At 33.9% G+C, this 26045-nt stretch overlaps 1 protein-coding gene across 1 annotated transcript; it reads left to right on the top strand.

Moving 5' to 3' along the window:
• The first annotated feature begins 9640 nt into the window (after positions 1-9640).
• On the top strand, positions 9641-25611 carry LOC127085538 (clustered mitochondria protein). Its single transcript, XM_051026055.1, has 29 exons — positions 9641-9804; positions 10290-10548; positions 11973-12034; positions 12263-12452; positions 12537-12677; positions 12791-12947; positions 13032-13225; positions 13324-13425; positions 14323-14458; positions 14578-14706; positions 15126-15516; positions 16367-16471; positions 16723-16841; positions 17327-17435; positions 17519-17617; positions 17795-17917; positions 18104-18274; positions 18442-18528; positions 19435-19569; positions 19780-19935; positions 20769-20837; positions 21315-21473; positions 21967-22023; positions 22101-22141; positions 22424-22543; positions 23127-23436; positions 23511-23618; positions 24276-24347; positions 24739-25611. The coding sequence occupies exons 2-29, from the start codon at positions 10299-10301 to the stop codon at positions 25237-25239; spliced, it is 4293 nt and encodes a 1430-aa protein (XP_050882012.1). The 5' UTR covers positions 9641-9804; positions 10290-10298; the 3' UTR covers positions 25240-25611.
• Positions 25612-26045: the final 434 nt, after the last annotated feature.

Genomic DNA, 26045 nt, shown 5'->3' on the forward strand with positions numbered 1-26045 from the left:
TAAAAAACAAGGGCCATCAGATCTCCCTCATTAATTGAGGTGACAAATCTGATGGCCAAACGTGCGCTACCCGCGATACCCTTCAGTCCAAGCATCACACGCGTGGTAATCAAAAGGAAATGCCAAGATTAAAACATTTCAAAGGGATATGATGGTTTAGAAGATGCCAACGCACCACTAGAGCCCTAACTCCGGTCATCTTCTCTGGTGGACCTCACCAGACTGGTCCACCACAAAAATAAAAAGTAAGGACATGGTTTTAAAGGAAAAATTCTCAGGAGCACGAATATGACCTTCATTTCTTCCAATTCCAAGTATATTGAAAGATATATGGATTTGAAATTTGAGGTTCATGATCTGAGTTGTTTCGATTTGACCTCAGAGCAACTCAATCTTGTTGCCTACATTGGTAGGACTTCAGCAAACCAAAAATCAATCAAAATAATTGAGAAATGAGGAAGAATCGAAGAAGAGAAGTTTCTGAAATTTCACCTTCGGGTATCTTCAATTCAGCTTGATCTTGCTTCCAATTTGGCTTGGCTTGACTCTAGAAGCTTGCAGGAAGTGAAATGGATCAAAGAAAGGCTTAGATTCTTGGAGTTTCAATCTCAAAATAGAAGGAGATTTGAAACTCGATTTAAAGTGAAATCTTCAAGTTTATCCTTTAATAGAGGTTATGGAGGCAATGGTTCAAATCTTGGGCAAACAGGGATCCTCGTTCTGATCACCAAGGTCATGTATATATAGGGTATCAAGTTGCTTTTCACACACTTTCAATTTTTGCCAATTTTAGTAACTTTGCTTGCATGGATGCATGGGAAATGTACAAGGCCCAATTTATGATGCCAAATGATCCAACATTTGGTGTTAATCAACCTAAAATGATATCACATGGTCATGCATTATGGAAATGAATTTTGAACATAGATCTTACCAAATGAAACCTTGTAAAGAACCCATGCACAAATCCTTCAAATCTTGTCCAAATGAAGTGATCTTGGACTTTTTAGAAAGGTGACATTAATGGGAACAAATTTCATGTTGAACACATTTCTATTTGAAGCTTGGATCATGATTAATTTTGAGGTGGAAGTTTGAGAAATCAAACATATTTGAAAATTTTCTAAGTACCAAGTCAAATGATCACTTCTTTCACCTTAAATAACTTTTGTTGTGAGCTTCAAATGGAAAACGTTCCTTCATCAAAGTTGTAGATGTTTCATCCCTTTTCAATTTGGTCACAAATTTGACCTTATTTGGATTTGGCATGAGGGAGTTATGCATTTTAGAAGTTGAGGAAAATTGTTTGTTCAATGATGATGGCCCAAAATGACCTATAATGTTTCCTCTTGGCACATGCCCTTGAAAGTTGAATTTGAAATTTCTCAAAGAATAAAAGTTGGAGAGTAAATATTGAAATTGATTATGAAACTTTGATGGAATTCATATCATAATAATTGAGCAAGTTATGGTCCTTGGAAGTTGACCTCCTAACTAGGGCACATACAAAATGACCTATAATATTTCACCATAAAAAGTGACTTTCCAAGAAAAACTAGATCTTGATGTCAACGTGAAAGATGTTTGGAATATCATAAAGAGTAACTTTTCTCTTGTAATCATTTTAATATGACAAAAAATGTAGGAGATAGGGTGTAGGAAACTCTAGTTTTGACCCGTTGACTTTCTCTGGTCAACTACCTTGAACCAACTTGAAAACTTGAAGTTATCTTAATATCTTGGGCTCATGGGGGATTATATACGCACAAGATGATTTATTATGAAGTATAACTTGATATATTTGATCAAATGTTGAAGAAACTTATTGAGGAAGTCACACAAGATACCCATATGAATTAGGGCTTCCAAGGTAAACAAGCTTCAAACTCTTGATGAATTCTTGATCAAAATGATAAATGAAGACCATGGGGATCCATATATGATATTTAGAACCAAAGTGGATCATTTTTGGATTTATCTATTTGCTTTTAGGGTCTCAAACCCTAGTTGCGAGCTTGATAGGGCATAGATGGACACACACACTACCTACAAAAGGAACAAAGCTAAACATTGACATATTTTTGGTATTTTGGTTAGTAAACAAAGAAAAATAAAGTATGATACAATCAAATGTACTTGGTGATCTCTCCCAATGCAAACCCAATGAATGAGAGGTAAGGATGATACCAAGGTGTGATCCCAAAGCCAATGCATATGATGAGATAACATGAGAGATCTTATGGTCAAAATCGGGGTCTTACAAACACATATGTATCTTCTGCATAATATGAATGAGTCATCTTATTTTAAAGTTAAAATTATATTGGATCCTAAAAATTCAATTGTTGATTTTATCAATGATTATAAGCTGGATTTAATACCTCGAGATTAAAAAACATACTTGAGTTTTGATTTTCCATACTATTTGGAAGATCCTAAGTTCCATATTGGTTAGAAATAAAGTCTTAAAAGAGTTTATATAGATTGACATCCTTCACCTTATAAGTCGATTTTATGAGGATGAGTTAAACCGAACTTTAATATACTATCATAGTAAGGTCATGGGTTTAAATCCCTCTGACTGTCATTGGAGGGAGATTATTGGATTTATTTATCCAGTGTCACCTGTGCGATTCGATGGGCTTAACATCCAAACCCATGACACCTACGATGTGTTAGGCGCAACCCATTAAAGACTATTTGCTATAAGGAAATATAGTTGCACCCTCACTAATAGAAATTTCTTTTAGCGCAATGGTAGGCGCTTGATCTAAAAATTAGTACCAAAGCCTATCATCGGACCTTGAGCCGACCACAATTTAAATCCACTCACCAAACTAAAAAAGAGTGTCAGGCATGAACGAGTGTTTTAGGAAGATTCCAAGTCCCACATTTGTTAGAGATAGAGCCTTCAAAGACTTTATATAGAGTGACACCCCTCACCTTACAAGTCAATTTTGTGAGGATGAGTTAGACCAAACTCTTATACATATTATGCCAACTTAAATGTTATCAGACTAGATGATGTGCACACTCTTGAATGGTTGAACACAATTGTTAATCACATACTTCCAAATCACAAGTTAAAATTGAATGTTGGAGTCTCAATAATGTTGTTGAGAAATATTGATTAGTCTTTATGATTGTGCAATGGAAAACAATTGATAATTACAAAAATGAGAAAATGTATCCTTGAAGCAAAAGTGATATCAAGAAGTAATATTGGTAAAAAAAAATTAATTCCAAGGTTATCATTGATTTTTTATGATAAAAAGATCCGTTTTAAATTTCAACTATGTCAATTTTTATAAATTGTTTCATTTACAATGACTATCCATACAAGTCAAGGACAACCACTTACAAATATTTGAGTAAATATTCCACAATTAATTTTCTCTCATGTGTAATGTAACACCCATTTTTTATTAGATATTTTATTATATTTTAATTATTTGAATTATATATTTTAATGATTTATTTTATGGTTGGATGTTGGTGGAGCATGTATCCTCGAGATAGGGGTATAGAGGGATGATAAAGGTAAGTAGAATAATTTAGAATTGTTTTGACAATTAAAAATAATATTTTATTTATTTTTATTATATTAATTAGTGAAGATAGAATAATTGGTCCAAATATGAGAAATTGAGAAAGTTAGTGGGAGGAAGGAATGTGAGATAATTAAGTTTGGACCAAGTTGGTCACTTGGAAAAGTTTACCCTAAAAATAAAAAGTTAAGAGAAACCTAAGTTTATGGAGATTTTCATAGTACGTGACATTTGAGAAAAATGAGCAAAGGGGCAATAGGAAAGGTGATCAAGGGAAGAGATTGAAGGTTTTAGTTAAGAATTTTTGCAAGGAATTTAGGTAAGGGTGAGAACTTGTTCTAATAGTAATGAGTATGATAGAAAGGTAGACTGGAGGAACCTTTGACCTCCTTAGGGTTGAGTGTTTTGATTCATAATTTTGAATTTGGATGCTATGATGGTTGTTATATGATGATTATATGATGAATTTCGTGTCCCTAATGTGCGTGTGTTTTTCTATTTTTATGATTGAACATATATCCGCCATTGTTGCAATTTCGAAGGTTTTAGGCATAATCTTGAAATTGTGATTAAATGATTTAATTGTGTTAAAAATGTAAATTAACTTTAGATGATTAGAGTATTGCATTAGTTGTAATTTTATGAGTGTTTAGCTTTTTACGGAATCGAAATCGGAGATGCGGAAGGCCTCCAACGATGAAAAATGCAAAATATTCTGCATTCTGTCAGTCACGATCACGCTCAGCGCGAGAGCCTTTTTTGTGTTTTTCGATAGAAATCGTCTTGACCATAACTTTTGATCCGTAAGTCCAAATCGAGTGTCGTTTGAAGTGTTGGATATATGAAATAGAGGGATATAATTTTGTTTCAGGGATAAAATAATTTTAGTGATTATTTTATGGACGTTTTTTGGGTCGAACAAGATGAAAATTGTGTTGGAAATTTTAGAAAACAACTTTTTAGTAACGCCTTCGTGCACGATTTTGATCATAACTTTTAACTCGTGAATCATTTTGAGTTAGGCTTTAAAGTATTATAAAGCTGACTCTCAGAGATATAATATGATAGTGATAAGTGAATTGTTTAAGTATTATTCTTATGCCTACTATATTGGTGAAGTTTTGTTCATATGTTCGGTTAATGAATTATTGACATATCACGACAATTTTGGTCATAACTTTTATTCTGTAAGTCCGATTTTGATGTCGTTTAAAGCATTAGAAAACTAATGCTCATACCTATAACATGATAGTATTATTGATATGTTTTAATAATATTAACATGTCTACTATGTTAATAAATGTATTGGTTTATACGTTTGGTTGATGAATCGTTGCGTTGTTGTAATTCATGGTGTGATAATTATGTTGTTATATCGATGATGTTAAGATGTTGATAAGTTGATTATGTTTGTTGATATTATTCACATGGTAACACGAATTGGTTATTGCATGATGAATGATGTAATGCATAAATGATGAGATATGTGCAGGGATCTTTTAAGTGAACCTTATTGTGTTGGTGCATGTTATTTGAGAGTCATGTATCTTGATTGTACGGGCTTCGATCCAATTTTGGTGAGCCTCAATTTTATGGTGATGGATCGGGTGCGAGTAGCTAATTCTTATTATGACGGATAAGTGAAGTGTTACCTATGTTGATGGTAACGGGTTTTGGGGAGCCTCGATCCCATTGTAATGGATCAAGTGCGAGTAGTTAATTCCTATTATGGGGGATTAGTGAAACGTTATCTATGGTGATGATAGCGGTTTTGGTGTGCTCTAGTTCCAAGAGGGAATCAATCCCATGGTAGGGATCATGGAGTGAGATGAACCTGAGTGTTCATATTTGGTACCACATACCTGTCGAATCGGTATTGAGTATATTGCATAAGTGTTGCATTTGTATTGGTTGTTATTGATGTGTTGTTGGATGAGATGTTGTTGCATATGATGTTAATGATAATTGAGATGTGGTTTTGTATGATGTTAATGACAATTGAGATGTTGTCGTGTATGATGTTGATTATGATTTGGATGCAAGAATGTGATATATTGTTGTGCATGATTGTGTAGATAATGTACTCTATTCTTCATTCTATATCATTATTATTGAAATGAATTCTTACCCCTTCTGTTTGAATGTTGCATTTACATGGGCATCGTACAAATACTCAATAATAGTATTGCTGAAGTAAGTGGAAGGTAGCTCTTGGATTACTTCTTTATTTTGTCGATTTTACTAGTGGTACCTTGTTTTGATCATGTAACATCGGTTTGGGTTTAACGCTTATTTTATTCCTTATATATGATTATGTTGAAGTCATAAGACTAATTTTTTTGTTGAGAATTCTTAAGATGTTGAGTTGATTGATTACAACTCTCTTATGTTGTTATTACAATTGAAGTTGAGACTAGATGGTATTACTTGCTTTATCTTCCATAATTGTGATGATAATTCTGCTGCGATGATACTTTAAAATGGAAGTGAGCATGCGGTGACAAGTTATGAATGTCTTATTATGTGAATATGTAATACCGATCAGATGAGATGAATATCGTGTAAACATCCCAGGTATGATTCAGATAAGTGGGATGTCGTGTACACATCCTTATTACAAATGTGTGTATTAAAATTTACTGTTGAAACCCGTGTTACAAAGCAGGTCATGTGTGTTATGAATGTGTGACACCCTACGTGGTTTTATTTTATATTTAATTTATGCGATAAATTATGTGCGGGATTTAGGGTGTTACATGTAACTATATGTTGTCATGTCAAAGGTTTCATCAAGAAAAGATTTAAAGATATTGATAACTAATGTCAAAGGTGAAGATACTGGTATAACATTAAATGTAGTTTACAAAAAAAGTATTTCATAATGTTCATTAGTTAATTAGACATTCCTTTCCTAAAATACATGAAATTGTAATTATCATAATGAAAGTTGTTCAATTTATTATCTTTCACATCACTATTTTTCGTAGTCTCATTGCAATTATAAAATGAATATAACATAATATAGTTTAATATTTTAATAAAAAACTAAGTTTAAACTGTTAAAAAATACTATAATTTTCAACTTTAAAAGATATGTCGTTAAGAGAACATGAAACATCATTTGGTAGCAATGAGGGTAAAAACTAAATTCTTTATATTTGATCGAACTAACACATTTATTATGATGACTAAAAAAGTGTATATAAAAATTGAAAAGACTATTCTCTAACTATTTTATTATGGAGTTAAGTTTCTCCATCCTTAACCTTAATTCAAAAAGTTGCTTAAAAAACACTTAGTTTTTCACGTCTTTCTTTAAATACTTTTTGACAAATATATAATCTATATAAGCACCTTAAAGAAAATATAAAACATATTTAGTTAGTAATGATTTTCTTTAATTTTTATTTTGAATGGGGTAAAATATTTATTTTGATGACTGAAAAAATAAATTTAATTTTTTTCACTCCATGTTTCTCGAAAACTATATATGATTTTAGAAATTTATTTTTGAATAAAAAACTCGCAATTTTATATAAAAATACACTTTCAAAAGAAAAATAGTTATGCTTTTCCTTTATCTTTAACTTTTGAAAGAGCTAAAACATTTATTTTGTTGATCGAAAAAGTACATTCAACTTTATCTGCTCACATTTCATGAATATCATAAATGATTCTAGAAAATCATTTTCAAATAAAAAAACCTATGTTTTTATACAAAAAATACATCCAAAAGAAAAGAAATATGTTATTTCTTTCGGATGCATTTTTCTAATGGGTGGTGTCCACTATATTCCATATAATATTCACTAACCCTATGAAAACTCAAAAATACCCTTTCGTACTCTCCGAAGATTGAAATCTGAACGTATCAATTATATAACAAATCTCTTCATCAGAAAGACACCTCTTCGAAGTAAAAATGTGTTAGAATTACAATCTCTAAAGTAACATCTAGAAAAAAATTGCATGGTTGTATTGCTTATGTGTGCTAAACAAAGGGGTGAATACAAATTTCAAAATTCGGACAAACCCTAAACAATATTTTACGTATTGACTAAGTATTTATTTCATAACAAAGGGGTGACTTTGAATTTCATAATCCGTAAGTTGCATCCGTTTTGTTTGGTTTCAAATGTAAATGAAATAAGAGGGAAATGCAAATCATAATTATTTAAATGAATGTGTCTGAAGTTCAATATGCGTAAATTGCATTCAAATTTTGAAATCCGAGCATATTTTTAATTTTGATTTCGTCAGGAATAAAACATAAGGTGTTGTGAGCAATTCCATTTCTGAAATACTTTGGGCCTTAATAAAAAAGGAAAGAGAATTTCTTAATGCACCCAATATGTTACTTACGCACCACGCAAAAAAATACTAAAATACCCTCAGATTTCGAAGATGCATCTCCGGACGCACCCAATACACACACAACATATGCCATTCTTAGTGACACCCTATTAGTTTTTTTTAAAACCAGAGATGCATCTCTGAAATCTGTCCGTAGATGCATTTCCGTAACGTATACACAGTAGTATTAGAGATACAAACCAAAATCTTGTAATTTAACAGAATAAAATTAACATTTATAACATAAAATAAGCATTACATATATTATTTCAATATAAAATTCAACATTACACTTCAATAGTTAGGTGAATGCTTCAATATCTTCATAATATCTTTGATTGATCTTGAAATCGTCGCTTCCAACTCGAGCAGAACTTTTGTTTCGAAACGGAAAAATGTATTCCACATAGCCCTTACATCTGCATCCGTCTTGAGCTCAATGTTGTTGAACTAAATCTTTCATTCATTATCAATCGACGATGAACGATACTCGAGTTTCCCAATTTTCCAATTGTCTCCGTAAGATAGAAGATTATGGATTTCATATTTCAGATCTGCAAGAGAGGTGTACTCGTTGATCTTAAACTTCCGCTCAGATGTCGCGTTGGAGAATGAGACATTTATGACATATCAAATGATGTTTATTTGTGACATTTGAGACATTTTTAGTTTGTGTGAAAGAAAAAACAAGAGCACCTTAATTTATAGAAGCTGCAGATAAATGTGGACCTCACAAAATCTAGCATGTTAACTCCAGAGATATATCTTTGATTCAGCACCCTATCATCTTGTTCTGAAGATACATCTCCAGAACCTCTCATGAACAGGAAAAGAACATAACCTTTGAAAACAAAACCTACATGAAGACTTTGTTTGGAAAATAAACAAATGTTTTGTCAAAGATAAAAATTGTATTAAATATTAAGAAATTGAATATTACACTTCATTAATATTGAGACATAGTTACATACAGTTATTTGTTCGACTAAACAGAAAATTAAAACGAATAAAAATATTTTTTGCTGCCTAAATCTATGGATGATACCCCCTTTAACTTTTGTGCATCTGATTCTCTTTCAATGTTGCTCAATTTCTCGAACTCTCACATCCTTTCCACAAAATCGTCTAGGCAAGTCTCGACTTTTATTGTTGAACGAGCTGTCCAACCCGATGATAAAGTGGTATAGGGCATTCCAATTTCTTTTACTCCTTTTGATGTGATGAAACACAAGATTAAAGATTTGGAGTGAAAACGTGGATTGAGAATGAGAGGATTTTTGTGAGTGTTTTGAGTGAAAAACAAATATGGCTATGTGATTATGCAAGTCCGTGTTTTATCAAATTATTCCGGAGATACATCTCCAGAAATATCAGACATGCAAAGGTGGCAACAAATTTCAAAATCCCGTCCCAAACTTTCGAAGATGCATATTCTGAATGTCCACTAAGCTGATCAACTATCATTATATTTATTGAAAATATCCGGAAATGCATCTCCGATTTTTGGTTAGTTCTCATCTAGTGTGACACTCATTTAGTGCACCATAAAATTGGTGTATGGTGTGTCCAAATATGCATCTCCCAAATCTAAGGGTCAATTTCGATTTTCTATATGGTGTTTTTCCACCCTACATGTTGCCATAAGAAATTTCCAAAAGAAAAAAAAAACAAGGAAGGCCCAAGCCCATAACATTATGGGTTCTCTAAATCATTACACTAACACATTTCTGATTCTCACGTGAAAACAACGTAGAAGCCGCCTCTCACAGCCACTTCTTTTCATTTCACTCCCCTCTCTCTCAAACCTCTCCGTAGCGTTTCTAAAACCCTTTTACTCTTTTCTATGCTTTTTCTTCTCTAAATTCATTCCCAACCTACATTTCTTCAACTCCTACTCTCTCCGGTAATCATAACCTTCTTCCTCTCTCGTTAAAATCTGTTAATTTTCAATTAAAATTTGAGTTTATTTTATTCCGCGAATTTGTGTGTGGAAATTAAGCTACTTTTAATCGTTTTCATTAATGTTAGCATTTTTTCCTGATTCATATAGGTTTTGTTTTCTCACGTGTGAATTACTTTCGTTTTTAATTTTCAGTTAGGATTTCTAGTAGCATTAGTCACTGGTTCTGATTATCGTTAATTCTGTTTTAATTAAAGTTAACTTGGAGTTTCTAGTGGTTAAATGTTTAATCTGTTGATTAAATACTGTTTATTAATTCTATCTTGTCGTTAGGTTTGTTTATGGTTTGTTAAATATTATTGATTTTGATTTTTGTTACTCAGGATGTGATTGTTTGTGATTATTATTCCGTATTTATAGTAGTTAATGTTTTAGATTAGTGATTTTTAGTGTGTTTATTGATATGGTTGTTTGGATTATTTATACAGAGGGAGAAAATGGCTGGAAAATCGAACAAGGGGAGGAACAGAAAAGGGTCACATCCTGCTGCCGTTGCTGCCTCGAGTGTTGTGGAAGAGTCTGTTCAATCTGATGTTGCGCCGACTGATAACGTGGAAGCTGTTACAGCCGTTGCAGAGTCTGCTACAACTGATGCAGCAGAAGTTGCAGCAGTAGGTGATGCAACTATTGTGAGTTCAGAGGCGAACGTGAAAGAAGCTGAGAAAGATGGGAATCAACCAAAGCAAGGTGAATCTGGTTTGGGAAGAATTTTTTGTTTTTGTTTTTTTGTATTGAATTGAGTTTAAATAGTGTTTGTATGTTTGTGGTGGCATATTGGCGGTAAGGTAGTTGCAGGTGAAACGTGCCCTTTCTCGAGTTGAGACACACTAACCAGAGTTTTAAATAACGACCGCGTAAAGGTTTTTGTGATTTCGGTAGGTACAGGTATTGCGACACTGATAGCGGTCGTCGCAGTGTGAATTAACCACAATTTGTTTTAACATAAAAACGGTTAATAACGGTATCGGTATACAATTTTGTCGCGGTCGTGGACCGTTTTTAAAGCATTGGCACAAACGACCAAAAAAGTGAATATTGTATCAAGGAAACACCTGAATGTTTGGAAAAAATATCAGCACCAACTCATTGCATTTATTTTCCTTAAAGAATAAAGTAAAAGTGTATACCTTATTTAAGTGCATCTTTAACGATTTTAAATTGTGGTTTGTGATTGCTAATGCGGTTGCAGTGTTGCTGTTTCAAAAGTATCGATAACCGCATTGTGACCTCAATTCTGGCTATATCAGCTTGTCATTTTCTTCAGTTTCGATACTATCGTGATTGAAAACTACATTTTAAATGTTTGTTGTAAATCCTGAAATTAAATTCTGATGCCCGAAGCAGTGTTTACCTCTCGGGCTTGCTTTGGTGTTTATTACTTTGAGAGCACATTATTGATTCATGCTTTGCTGTAGAAGATACTAGAATGTTGACGTAGGGCATATCTGAATCTTAGAGTAAATGAATTGAATGCACCTCATAGAATATTTTGTTGTTACTGAACTTGTTGTATAGTAGTTAAAACCTAGTTTCACCAGACTCTTTTACTGCTCATTTTTTCTTTTGACTGCAGGAATTAATTTATGCTATTAGTTAAAACCTGATTTCGACAGATTCTTTGCCAGCTCATTTTTCTTTTGACTGCAGGAAATAATTTATGCTATTTGTAACTTCGATTTCACGGGTCGACGATATTCCTTACCATAACACTGAAGATTCCAGACTCAAAAATCATAATGAGTTATTGCATAATTGAATCTTTTGAAATTTAGAATCTCATCAATTTTTAACACATGCTGGATGGGTCATTTTTGTAAATCTGGTTGGTTTTATTTGAGAAAACGCAATACCAATAGTAAATGTGTAATCTTAGATGGTAAATTCGTTTTTGCAATTGTATATGAGAGACCAAGAACCGATCCCCTTTCCTTAGATGATTGTGCAGATTTTATCCTATATTCACATCTTTTTGAAAATTTATGTGCTCCAATTGTGGTTATTACTCTCTATGCAAAATGTTAGTCAAAATTTATTTCATTTTTGCTTGTAATGAATATGATAGAAATTCATTTCACTTAATAACTAATATCTTTCCCACCTTGGTGGTGCAGGTGATCTTCAACTATACCCTGTTTCTGTCAAAACTCAAAATGGGGACAAACTTGAGCTTCAGGTGAGCTGATTTCATCATGAAGCTTGATAGATTCACACTAAGAAACTGAGAGTTAAGAGTTTCTTTGATGATCTTGTCAGAGATTTAATACTACGCATGTTCTCAGTTACATAAAATTTGTTTGATTTCTGCATTTTGACCTTTTGAACTATATCATATCAAATTTACACGTGCCACATTTTGATGATATATCATGGAAATCATTTTCTAAGTTTAATTCTTTTACAGTTGAATCCAGGAGACTCTGTGATGGATATAAGACAGTTCCTTCTTGATGCTCCCGAGACATGTTTTATTACATGCTACGACTTGCTTCTGCTCACAAAAGATGGATCCACTCATCATATGGAAGATTATAATGAAATTTCTGAGGTAGCTGATATTACTACCGGTGGTTGCTCCTTGGAAATGGTTCCTGGTACGAACTTTTGCTCTTGCACTAAGATGATGTTTGGATGTTAGTGTATTATAATGTAATAATGTATTATAAACTGTTTTGCAGCATTTTATGATGATAGATCTATAAGGGCTCATGTTCATCGTACAAGAGAATTGCTTTCCCTTTCTAACCTCCATGCTTCACTATCAACTTCACTTGCCCTACAGAATGAGATAGCACAAAATAAAGCTGCAAATTCGGGAGGTATGTGATGATTTTCCTGCACTATATTGAATTTTTTTATATTAGTTTTCTGGTTTGTACCTTTTCTGAAATAATTAGTTACTAGTCTGCTTCTGCATTTGCTTAAATATTAGATACCGTGAAGACTGAGGTTCCCGAGCTTGATGGACTTGGTTATATGGAAGACATATCTGGCTCATTGAGTAATTTGTTATCATCCCCATTGAAGGATATTAAATGTGTAGAGAGCATAGTTTTTTCATCATTCAATCCTCCTCCAAGCTATCGAAGGTAACTCGAGAAATATCCTCTTCTGTATAATTTCACGCCTTAGTTTAGTTTATGTATTTGCCAAGGATGCTCTCTGATGTGCAGGCTTGTTGGAGATTTGATTTATTTGGATGTAATAACTCTTGAGGGAAATAAATATTCTATTACTGGAAGCACAAAATTGTTTTATGTCAACTCAAGCTCGGCAAACACTCTCGATCCAAGGCCAAGTAAGGCTACTTCTGAAGCAACGACGCTTGTTGCTCTCTTGCAGAAGATTAGCCCCAGGTTCAAAAAAGGTAGTAAAGTGTAACTGCATAGTAATTGTTTCACACTTAAATTTCTTAAAATTTTACCTTGACAACCCAAACTTATCTTACATTGTCCAATTTTGAAGCATTCCGAGAAATATTGGAAGGCAGGGCTTCCGCCCATCCTTTTGAAAATGTCCAGTCATTGTTGCCACCTAATTCTTGGCTTGGCTTGCACCCGATTTCTGGTAAGCTCAGCCTCTGACATTTTTATGTCATCAGTGTTCACGTTGAATTTTTTAATTTCATAGTAGTTTCTGCTCCAGAATTTTGGACGCTCTTGTTACTTTTTTCACATTTAATGTTATGTTGTATATTTCTTTATTTGTTATTTGTAATAATGAATTTTTAATGAAAAATATATCTTTTATCACCTCTAATATTTTGATTTAGTTGGTAGGTTTCAACTCGGCCAATTGTGGAAAATGGTGCTATGACCAGATAATTGTGTGACGAATAAATTTCTATAACTTTTTTTGTTTACAACAAGATGGAATCAATTTTTCATGATTTCATCCTATCCTGTAGCTTTTTCTGATGGAGCTGAAAATTCAAAGTACTAATTAAGGGTGATTGAGAAAATGCAGTTGCTTTTAGTTAGTGTGATATAGTTAATGCTAGCAAGAGCATGAGATGAATGCTATAGAGTTGCAGATATTGCAATGGATGAGTGAACATACAAGAGCAGATAAGATTAAGGATGAGTGCAATTGATAGAAAGTTGAAATAGTACCAATTGACTGAAAGATGGTATAATTGTTCCTAAGAAGGTTCAATTGTACATGAGAAGAAAGCCAATTGATATGCCACTTAAGGAATTTGAGGAAGACCAAGAAAGACTCTTAACCTAAATTATTAATAGGATCTAGAATCAGATAGGCTACTTGGCTTTTAACTAAGCACATAAGACCAACCTTGCCTTGTAGGACTAAAGCTTCGGTATGTTATTGTTGTGTTATATGTGTGTACATGATTTGGAAGTCAACTCCTTAGTAGCTTAGAATTATGGGAATCCTGCAGATTTCTTATATTTGAACCTTAGGCTGGCTTGATGTATTTTATAATACAGTTTGATGTGTTTGCAGACCACAGACGTGATGCTTCTAGGGCTGAGAATGCCTTGACTCTTCTATATGGAAGCGAGCCAATTGGCATGCAACGAGACTGGAATGAGGAGCTGCAATCCTGTCGTGAATTTTCTCATACAACTCCACAGGAGAGGTACCTTCATTTTCTCTCATTTATAGATTGATAACTTCGGGAGTATGCCCGCTCTTTAGTTATCTGATGGTAATGACTTGGTAGCCTTCTTCATCTCTTGGGTCATTTGTTTACTGCAGGATCTTGCGTGATAGGGCACTTTATAAAGTGACATCAGACTTTGTTGATGCAGCCATTAATGGTGCTACTGGAGTGATCAGTGGCTGTATTCCTCCAATAAATCCAACTGATCCAGAATGCTTTCACATGTTAGTTGTCTTTTAACTGTTTTAATTAAATCTTAAGCAATTTGTTAAATTTGTTCTTGAATCTTTATTTTCTTTGAATTCTAAATAGTTTTTCCTTCATTTTGATATTTTATTGTTCTGAAAATTTGAAAAATGATCTTAGTGGAAGTTGCATATGACATTTTTCTTTGGGGATTGGGAGGATTGGAAATATTCATTCTCTGGCCCAACATTTTTCATTGTAAAAAACCTGGCTATGTCTTAATGACCTTCTTGACCTTTCCAAGTATGCTATGTTTTTGGCAAAAGACATGCTTTTTAAATTGTTGTTTTCAAAAGTCATGCTTTGTTGTTATGCATGTGATACCGCTTCTTCCCAACACAAGTTTTCCTTTGAACTATGAATGCCTTTTGACTCATCACTGTAATTTTGTTAATAGGTACGTGCACAACAATATTTTCTTTAGTTTTGCTATTGATGCTGACCTTGATAAGCTGTCGAAGAAACACACAGATGGTAATTCAAAAACAAGCTGCACAGGCACTTTGCAAAATTCTTTGGATAAAGCTTCTTGTGTCCGACCTCATGGAGACAGTCCGGTTTCCAATGGGGGGAAAGATGACAGTTCAAGTTTGGAAGATTATAATAGCACAGAAATCACTCAAGACGTTTCTCCTGAAGCTCAGCTGGCTGAGAATGAGCAAGCCACATATGCTTCTGCAAACAATGATTTGAAGGGCACCAAGGCTTACCAGGAAGCTGATGTCCCCGGGCTTTACAATCTTGCCATGGCAATAATTGACTACAGGGGTCACAGAGTGGTAGCTCAGGTGTGTAGTTAAGCTCAAATTCATCTATTGCTAACTTCTCTCTTCTCATCTATAAGAGTGGTTTGTTATTATACTGTCGCATTTTTCTTTATCTAAGGAGCACGTATATGTCTATTTGGAAATTTTACCTATGCTTTTCCTTTTATGGGATAATTATTTATCAGATGGCATGGTATTAGAGACTCTATGGTCAAATGGTCTCCTGTCATTGCTAGTTGCCACCATCATTTTTCTATCGAATTTTTTTCAATAATTGAACAAAATTTGCCAGTAAATTATAAGGCGAAAATGACTTTGCATAATAAGGGTGCATGTTAGAAATATGATATAAACTTGTTCATGTGTCATCACTTAAGAGCCTAGGCTTTTGCAATTGTTGGATTGTGACAATTATCAACACAGTAGTTTATATTTATTGGTATTAAGAAGTCAGTATTTTATTTAAAGTACTAACATTTATCGTACAGCTGTGTTATTTTGACACAAAATGACAACAATTTGGATGATTAATGCAGTTTTTATACATGGTTACTCTCGGTGGATGACCAATAGATGTAATGAAGTGTTGCAACTGATTAATATTTCACTAAAAACAATTAACCACGACATACTTGTCATCACCAAATTGTTGCCAAAATTTGTTGTCAAATTTGTGTCAAAATATCATTTGTTATATCTGTATTGACCCTATGCAACACGTTTATGATGTCTCTATGTTTTCTATTAATGTATTAAAAATAAAATGTTTCTATAGTAAAAAAATAGATTTATCCTGAAGACTTATGCAACCTACAAAAGATTGTTCTCAATTAAATTGCTGTTTGATTTCAAATTGTATATTGTGCTGCAGAGTGTTTTGCCAGGCATTCTTCAAGGGGACAAGTCAGACTCCCTCTTGTATGGCTCTGTTGACAATGGAAAGAAAATTAGCTGGAATGAAGACTTTCACACTAAGGTAAGAAGGGTGGGGAAGTTAGTTTAATTTCGTTTAGTGATGCAGTTAGATTTGAGCTTCATTCACTGAAACTGGACGTGCGACCGTCATATTTAATGTGGTCACATTAAATGATAAACAATTTACTGCTGGGGAAAATATGTGTATGTTAAGGCTGCATATCTGTATATTGTAACTATACATTCTTTTTAGCTGTTTTCTCTACCAAATGGATTTTTTTTTGTACCTCTTCTAAGCTTTTCTTATGTTAGGTGTCAGATGCTGCCAAACGCCTTCATCTGAAGGAACATTCAGTCCTTGATGGATCTGGAAATGTTTTCAAATTAGCTGCACCGGTAGAATGCAAGGGGATTGTTGGTGGTGATGACCGGTAGTTATTCTTGTTTAATTTATTGTGTTTTGTTTATTGGCGTCCTTCTGTAGAATTACGAGGGCCATTGTAGGAAATGCATAATATCCAACTACACTAAATATTTTGATTTGAACATTTGTAATAAATTTGATTCTTTTTAAATTACTCTTGCTGTTTTCTATATGTTATTTATTTTGAATATAAGGGTATATTTGGTTCAAACAAGGGGAGGGGAAGACAATATACGATACAGTACACACATCTTCCCTTGTTTCAAAAAATTATTCCAAGCAACCCTTTCCTCCCCTCCATTTCCTCTAAAAACCCAAACAAACCCTTACAGAGTAATATTCCTCCTTTGCTCCATGCATTAATTAGTCTCACATTTGGATTTTGACCTGTACCTTCTCTGGGCCTATCTACGTATTGGGCTTTATCCTATTCTTTAAATTATTGTGCTAATGCTGTGCACTGATGCTCCACAATTTCTGTAACATGATCAGGCATTATCTTCTTGATTTGTTGAGGGTGACTCCTCGGGATGCCAACTATAGTGGACCCGGTTCTCGATTTTGTATCTTGAGACCAGAATTAATCAATGCCTTTTGCCAGGTATGTATTCGACGTCAGTGTTAACAAGATATGGATTTTCCTTGTGTGTTCAGTTTTACACAGCTGGCTCTTTGTTGGAATAGGTCCAGGCAACTGAGGCATCCAAGTCTAAGGAAATAAATTCTCAAGGGGAAGAGAACACGTCCACTGATTCTCAAAATGCCACTGATGCTGACAAGCCAGTAAGTATAATTGTTTTTTTTTTAAACAAACTTCTCAATCCAATCTGTCACAATTTTCAGCTGGGTGAGAAAACATGGAAGATTTTTGTTGCCTCTGCAACTTGTGCTTTTTTTATTTGATTAATTGTTGTCTTCAGCAACCAAAATCAGCTGGTAAGAATATTGTGTTTTCTGCAGGAAGAAAAAACTGAGGATGTTAAAGAGCATGCATCTGCATCTAGTGAAGTTTCTGTTTCTAAGGAGGATATTGTATTCAATCCTAATGTCTTCACTGAATTCAAATTGGCTGGGAGTCCAGAGGTTTTTTTAATCTTTTGCATTTACCTTCTTCTAACTATATATCTTTTCTTTCAATGCCCTCCATCATGGGATGTTGCATTTGGCCATTATTTCTCATGATGTGTGTTGTCTGAGTGTATTTTCTGCTTGAAAACATCATTAAACCTCTTACATTCTTACGTGGTTCTGTTTGATCATATTCCATAGGAAATAGCAGCTGATGAAGATAATGTGAGGAAAGTTAGTCAATATCTTACTGATGTTGTACTTCCAAAGTTTGTACAAGACCTATGCACACTAGAAGTTTCACCTATGGATGGCCAGACACTTACAGAAGCACTCCACGCTTGTGGTATTAATGTTCGCTATATTGGCAAGGTGAGCACTGTATTTTTTGGTTGAACTGCTGTATAGAATTATTCCTTTTGATAGCTGGTCAAGTGAATTGTATCCCATTTTATTCGGTGTTCTACTCGACATAGCTTTACCTGTCTCGCAATAAATACTTCTTATATTACTTCTGATATGCCTATATTTTTGTGAAGGTGGCTGAGGGAACTAAACATCTACCTCATCTGTGGGATCTTTGTAATAATGAGATTGTTGTCAGATCAGCAAAGCATGCTATCAAGGTGAAAAATTTCTTTGATCTTCTAATAAACACAAAAGTGTGTCTAGTTTAGATTATGGTGTCATTTGATCCATATAGCCGACCCCACTAAATTAGATAACGCTAGGATGTTGTTGTCTTCTAATTCGTATCAGAACTTTGAGCACTCTGAATAATGGCAGAAATTATCAAATGCATATTGGTCTTCTATAACAGTAATGGGAATTGTGTCTTCATTTTTATTTTTGGAGTGCATTCACTGCGATGTCATAAAAAATAATTTTATCCTTTAGACAATTACAACTTATTTAGAAAATGTATAAATAATAGAGAAAGAATAGTATTGGTGTTTACATTACAACTTATTTAGAATGATTTGTTAAAATACTAATATTGAGATGCTTATAATATTTTATTGCTTGAAAATATATATTATGATGTTTTTAATTATTCTCCCATCTCAAAATGAGTGACTAATTTGAACATTTATTTAAAAAATGTATAAATGATAGAGAAAGAATAGTATTGGTATGTTCACCACTTACCATAAATGCTAAGTGGAAGATATTGAATTGAAAGTGATGCAACTTGCAAATATTTACTATAGGGTACATTGGAAAAGCCATTCATTTTGTAATGAAAATTGAAAGGGTCATTCATTTTGGGGTAAATTTATTTTTTAAATAGGTCACTCATTGTGAGACGGAGGGAGTTTTAATCATGAACCTTTCAATTGATGATTTGGAGATTAGTCTTTGATTCACTATTTGAATCCTCATTTGAGATGCATAATTAGTAAAACTTGTGAGTGTTTGAGAGTTTAATCTGCCAATCCTCGTTTAAATTCTCCTAATCTGCTTGCATGGGAACATAAATGATGTTTAAATTTGCCTTCTGATATGGGTGGAAAATCATGTGCTGTTTGCAGGACTTGTTGAGAGACACAGAGGACCATGATCTTGCAGCGGCAATATCCCATTTCTTGAACTGCCTATTTGGAAATTGTCATGCTTTTGGTGGAAAATTAATTACTAATCTCACACAGTCCAGAACTCCTAAGAAGGCATGTCCCGTATGGTTGAAAATTAAGATAACTGTAACTTATATTTCTTAATTTGTTTGTTCATATTAGCTATGATTGGTGAATTAATCTGTGAACTTTTCCTTCTCTTAGGTTATATATATATGCAGCTTTTTTTGCTTTCGTAGAAAAATTTATAAGCTTTGAAGTTCCCTGTTAACGAGTTTGTAATCCTAACTCTTCAATTTACAGGAACATGCAGGGCATCGGTCTTCAGGAAAGAATTCCAAGGGACACGCACGATGGAATGGCAAGGCATCTTTAAGAAAGACTCAACCTTCATATATGAATATGAGCTCTGACACTCTTTGGGCAGAGATTAAAGAATTCGCAATGGTCAAATATGAGGTATCAACTTTTGCCTAACTGGAATATATGATATTAAGGGGGACACTGATAGAACCCACCCGAAAGAGAACATGAATTGTATAGAATAGCACAATATTGCAATATTTTATTCAAGAAAGCTTCCACTGATCAATTTGATCTAGTGTAGAAGTTTAAGTACAAAATACAAGTCCCTTCCCTGGGTATTTGACAGGCCCTTATCCTCTCCCCCCCAGAAAATGTCAATCCTTTCCCGCCAGTTCATATTCCTCCTAATATACACACTTAATTAGAGGTCTTGTATCAGACACCTAGTTAGGGTGTTTATAATCTATTTAAACTTGTTTGGAAGTATTTAGTATTTACATTTTGTTATTAACCGTTTAAATTGAATGAAGGGCTTGGCTGTGCAGTTTTCATTTTGGGAATTGCTCTAGATCACTATTACTCCCTCCGTTCCTTTTTAATTGTCTCTTTTAAACTTTTTCCGCATACCAATAAATCTAATAATTTTTACTACTTTTAAAGTAATGATTATCTTTTTACCTATAATACCCTTGGTTATTTGTTAACTTATTTGACTTTTTCTCTCTCTTCAATAAATAATTAGGGGTAATTTTGAGAAATCAACAATTAATGTTACCTTGAACTTTGAAAACGACAAATAAAAAGAAACAAATTTTTTACTCAAAAATGACAGTTAAAAAGGAACGGAGGGAGTATTTGTTAACTTCTGATATATGTCATCTTAACACCAATTCCTTTAGTTACAATGAAATTAAACTACAATGCTTGTTGTGTTTGTATCTTTGTATATTCTGTAACTCTGTTTTTTACATGTCAATCTCTTGCAGTTTGAGTTGCCAGAAGATGCAAGGTCACGTGTTAAGAAAATTTCTGTTATTCGTAATCTCTGCCTGAAGGTACATCACGATAATTTGCAGTTTAGTCAAATTGAATTTGTTTGTTGTAAATAGTTAAGACTTTTCATGGTAGGGCTTCATAAGCTTTTAATAATTCCAATAGCATAAAGGCGTTGAAAAGTTCTATTTTAATACTCATTCTCAATTTATTTGACTGTGATCATTTAGATCATCAAAAACACTTTAAACCTTAACCATGTATCTCTCTATGCATTTCAGAAAAGATTGATTAAAACTGTCCTTTCCATTGTGTTATGAAAATAGTATGATATTTTCACATTTACTTACAATACCTTGGGCATTTTGATAATTCTGACTTTGCTCTGTCATGGAATACATGTTTGTACTTGCTCTCTGTAAATATTTTTAAAATTAAGTTAAAATATAGTCTAACTTATAAACTCTTTTATACTGCCTTTTACCACTGATGCCTTTAAATTAGTGTTAGTGCCATACCTTGACAATGTTTGTTTTCAGGTTGGTATAACCGTAGCAGCACGTAAATATGATCTTAGTTCTCCAACACCATTCCAAACTTCAGATGTATTTGATCTCCGTCCCGTGGTCAAGCATTCAGTTCCTTCATGCTCTGAAGCCAAGGAGCTTGTGGAAACTGGAAAACTTCAATTGGCTGAGGTTTTTTACAATGCCCTATATTTATTTACTTTATGTAAAATGGTATATTCAAATTGGAAGTTAAAAGAAATGGACTTGTAGTGGGTGGTTTGGGTAATTTTTAGCACGTCACTGTCAGTTATCAGTATAGACCTCTTTGCCAATTTATAGGAATGGAATAATACCTTTTATGTACTGTTCTAAGTGGTGGTTAGTATGCTTTGCATAGTTTTCAATATCTTACACATGGAGAGAATTAATGTTTTGGATGAATTTGTTTAGGCTAAACCAAAACCCAAATATTTCAATACTATCAGGCTATCTTCTTGAGGTTGCACCGTAGTGCATTAATTTGTACTTCATAAGATGCCACTTACAAATGTGTTAAATAATATGATATGAGGTTGCACCGTAGTGCATCAATACTATCAGGCTATCTTTTTGGTAAATGATTTTTGTGTGTGCATGTTTTTACTGATAGAGCATGCTAATGTGTAAGTTTTGTCTGATGCAGGGCATGCTCGGTGAAGCCTACACTTTATTTTCAGAGGCATTTTCCATTTTACAACAGGCACGAATTCATTATTTTTGTTTTTCTTATGGATTAGTTGCTTGTTCATAAAATAATTGTTGTTAAATAACCTGCAGGTTACTGGTCCCATGCACCGGGAGGTTGCTAATTGCTGTCGGTATGTTAATAATTAATAATTATTTCTTTTATGTTGTCATACGATCTTAAATCTTTTTCTAGTTCAATCACTGCTTTCTATCATATGCAATTCTGCTTGCCATGCTGGTTTAGACCTGGGATAATGGATGCAACTAACTGTCATTTTCGATTTTTAGTTGCTTACTTGTATAAGATTCATGGCCAACATTTATATCCTTTGCTATGGAATTCAGTTTCTCTGATTCTAAGTTAATTTATTTGTGTTATGCATTTGAGCTCAGCGGAAATGATTGAATTTCAGGTATCTTGCAATGGTTTTGTATCATGCTGGAGATATGGCTGGCGCTATTATGCAACAACATAAGGAGCTAATTATAAATGAGCGTTGTCTTGGTCTAGATCATCCTGACACTGCTCACAGGTATTCTCTATTCTCATCTTGATTTACCTGTATAGTATTTTTGGATTATATATTCTACATCCTTTTTCCTTTTTGCATATAGTTGTATTTGCTGTAATTATGTCAAGACAAATTGGCTGTTACTCTAGTCTACAAAATGAAGTGGGAAATTGAGATGTGTATATGATTTCGAAAACTTGACTAGACTGGTCAGACCTCTAAATCTGGAAAGATCAAAAGCCGTTGTCAACCATACAATCTGGTTCATATTTTGTTGGGAACCTTTTTTGAGTTATTTGGTTTTTCCTTTTCTGATAGGCGATTGTTGTCATTTGTTGTTAACTTCTCATTTTTCGAGTTCTATTTGGTTGTTTGATCATTTTTATCGTGTCATAGAAATTTGATCATGTACATGTTTCAGTTTGTGTAAATATTTTTCCAGATATACCTGGCATATATTGTTTTGCACTGTCTTATATATCTATATTCTAAACCTTGAACCTCCTAATTGGTTCAAAGGCTGCTCAAGTTTTCAAACTTGAGGGTATGGTGTTAACTTTTTTGGTCTAGAACATTTTTGTGATCCATATTATTGTTGGTGCAGCTATGGAAATATGGCTCTGTTCTACCATGGACTTAACCAGACAGAACTTGCTCTTCGCCATATGTCACGTGCTTTGCTTTTGTTAAGTTTGTCATCAGGGCCAGATCATCCCGATGTAGCAGCAACTTTCATAAATGTGGCAATGATGTATCAGGATATAGGAAAGATGAACACAGCTCTTCGTTATCTGCAAGAAGCTTTAAAGAAAAACGAAAGGCTTCTTGGCGAGCAACATATTCAAACAGCTGTTTGTTATCATGCACTTGCCATTGCATTTAATTGTATGGGTGCTTTCAAGCTCTCTCACCAGGTAAATGTAGTGGAATAATTGGTTATTAGTAATACCAGTGGGTGGTTGACTGATTTTAATATTTGGTGTTGCAGCACGAGAAAAAAACATATGATATACTTGTTAAACAACTTGGTGAAGAGGATTCTAGGACTCGGGACTCGCAAAACTGGATGAATACATTTAAGATGCGGGAGCTACAGGTATCTGCACTTCACGGAGTTTTACATTCCCAAATGGAAAATTCATCAATTTATTTGCAATTCTTAATTAGTTTCTCAAGAAAGACAGAAATTATTACAGTAATTAGAGGAATCAGACAATAGTTCACAGAAAATCAGGGAACAGACACAGGGATAGGATGAGGATGAGGAGGAGAGAGATTGTGTTTTTTTGCATTTTTTTGTGAGGTAGGTAGAGGGGGAGAAAGTGGTTGTTGAAAATGGCAAGAAATTGTTTGAGATCAATAATGGTAGTTAGAAGGAGGCAAATTAGTTCAGAGTTGGCTTTAGTTTGGTGGTGCATAGTCTCGTTTGAGAGGTGGTCGAATGAGATTATTGGTGGTGGTAGTAGATGGCTGGCGATTGATCCCAAGGGAGAGTAGTTAGCTTTTCTAAGGTTAGGTTATTTGGGATGCCTGCAGGCTGCAGGTTTAATAGCCTTAAACCCTAAACCCTAAGGTTATGTTGTTTGGGATGCAATAACCTTGCGGGTTAGTTAGAATTGCTATATTAGCAAATTCCAGACTTTTTTCTCATTATGTTTTTGTTTTATTTAGAATTTCCGTGACTATAAATGACTGAGAAAAATCTTGCATTCAACTCATGTATGATCTTACATTTCACTACTTGTTTTGGCAGTTGAATGCTCAGAAGCAAAAAGGTCAGGCTCTGAATGCAGCTTCAGCTCAGAAGGCTATTGATATTTTGAAGGTACGCCAAAGAACTTTAATTTAGCATGCATTATTTTCTGGCAATTATAAAGCCAGTACTTCGCACTCAATAGATTTAGCTGAATTCTTGGTCAACATTCCCTGCTACTTGATTTTTTCTTGTCTGTTAGTCATATAGAATGTCTTAGTGACCTGTCAAATATTCAACATGTATCCATTCTATTGCAACACCAGAGATCGGCAACAATGCCATTCTTTAGGTTTTACCTTCTTAGAATATCACTTCCTTCAAGAAAAGGACCATAAAGGCTTCATGAAATGAATGTATTTTGTTCTTGTATTGGTTTATGAGTGATAAGTATCTGATTCTACACTTTTCTCCTCATTTCTCTGGCGTAATATTTCTGACAAGGGATTTTATATATTGACAGGCTCATCCTGATTTGATACATGCATTCCAAGCTGCTGCAGTTGCTGGGGGATCTGGAAGTTCAGGCGCAGCTACCAACAAATCCCTCAATGCTGCAATGATAGGTGAAGCTCCCTCCAGAGGAAGGGGAATTGATGAAAGGGCTGTACGAGCTGCGGCCGAAGTCAGAAAGAAAGCTGCAGCAAGGGGTCTCTTAGTGCGTCCTCATGGTGTACCAGTTCAGGCAGTGCCGCCCCTTACACAACTTTTGAACATCATAAATTCGAGCACGACTCCTGATGCTGCAGACAATGGGAATGCAGATGGAGCAGCAAAGGAACAAGATGTAGCAAAGAAGGAAGCAAATGGATCCCAAAACGAAGTAAACGGCCCTCCATCAGTTGATTCAACTGATGCTGAAAAAAGTGTGCCTGTGCAAGAACAGGCCCCAGTTGGACTTGGCAAGGGGTTATCATCCCTGGATACTAAGAAACAAAAATCAAAACCAAAGGCCGGGGCTTAAAATTTTGAACATTATGCTCTGGTTGGTTGTTGCTAATGGTACATTTGTTTGAGATCGTGGATTCTTTGAGATGGTTTGATCCATCGGCTACTCTGCTCGGCTTTCGAAGGGCGTGTTGAATAGCAGTTAAAGTTATTTTTTTTCTTGCTCTTTCCCAATAGGTTTTGTTAGATTTAGACAGCCTGCTTAAAGTGCCAAAGATTGTGATGAGTACAATTATTTAATCTTTTTCGTCTGATAAATCTTTCAGTAAATTATATATTTTGGGAAGTAGGTTTAATAAACTTCGATTTTGATATGAAGTATCTGTAACAAGTTTATTTGTCCAACTGAATTGAGGCAAATTAAATGCACAATACAGCTTGTAGAATATTTTGCCACTGTTTTCTTTCATATTGTTTTACTTTGATTAATAAAGTGGTGGAAATTCTTTCAATGACTAGCTTAATACAATTTTATATGATTTTCAGTTGGTGCTCAATACAGGAAAGTTTTATCTTATATGCAATTGGATAAATATTGTTTTAGGGTATTAATAGTGATGGAAATTTTCAAACAGGTATGATGTGGTTGGAGCAAGGCGCTAGTCGAACAAATATTGCTCTTATTCTAAAAAAAACAAGGACTCTCCATCCCATAAGAAGTGTTTCATTTGTAATATTTATTATTCTTCTCTTTTTATATTTTTATTTATTAACTTTCTTTTACTCAACAATTTTATTTATTATAATTAAGAGTATTTTCGTAAATAATATTAAATTTATCATTAAAATTAAGATATCTAATATTTTTTAAGAATTGTTTTA

Source organism: Lathyrus oleraceus, chromosome 5 (genome assembly GCF_024323335.1).
Source record: "Lathyrus oleraceus cultivar Zhongwan6 chromosome 5, CAAS_Psat_ZW6_1.0, whole genome shotgun sequence".
Lineage (NCBI taxonomy): Eukaryota > Viridiplantae > Streptophyta > Magnoliopsida > Fabales > Fabaceae > Lathyrus > Lathyrus oleraceus.

Excerpts from the sequence above, each read along its gene's own strand:
- LOC127085538 (XM_051026055.1), top strand. The coding sequence starts at position 10,299 with ATGGCTGGAAAATCGAACAAGGGGAGGAACAGAAAAGGGTCACATCCT. Across the intron at positions 17,918-18,103 it reads AATTGGCTGGGAGTCCAGAG|GAAATAGCAGCTGATGAAGA; the intron begins GTTTTTTTAATC and ends CATATTCCATAG. Across the intron at positions 18,529-19,434 it reads CAGCAAAGCATGCTATCAAG|GACTTGTTGAGAGACACAGA; the intron begins GTGAAAAATTTC and ends TGCTGTTTGCAG.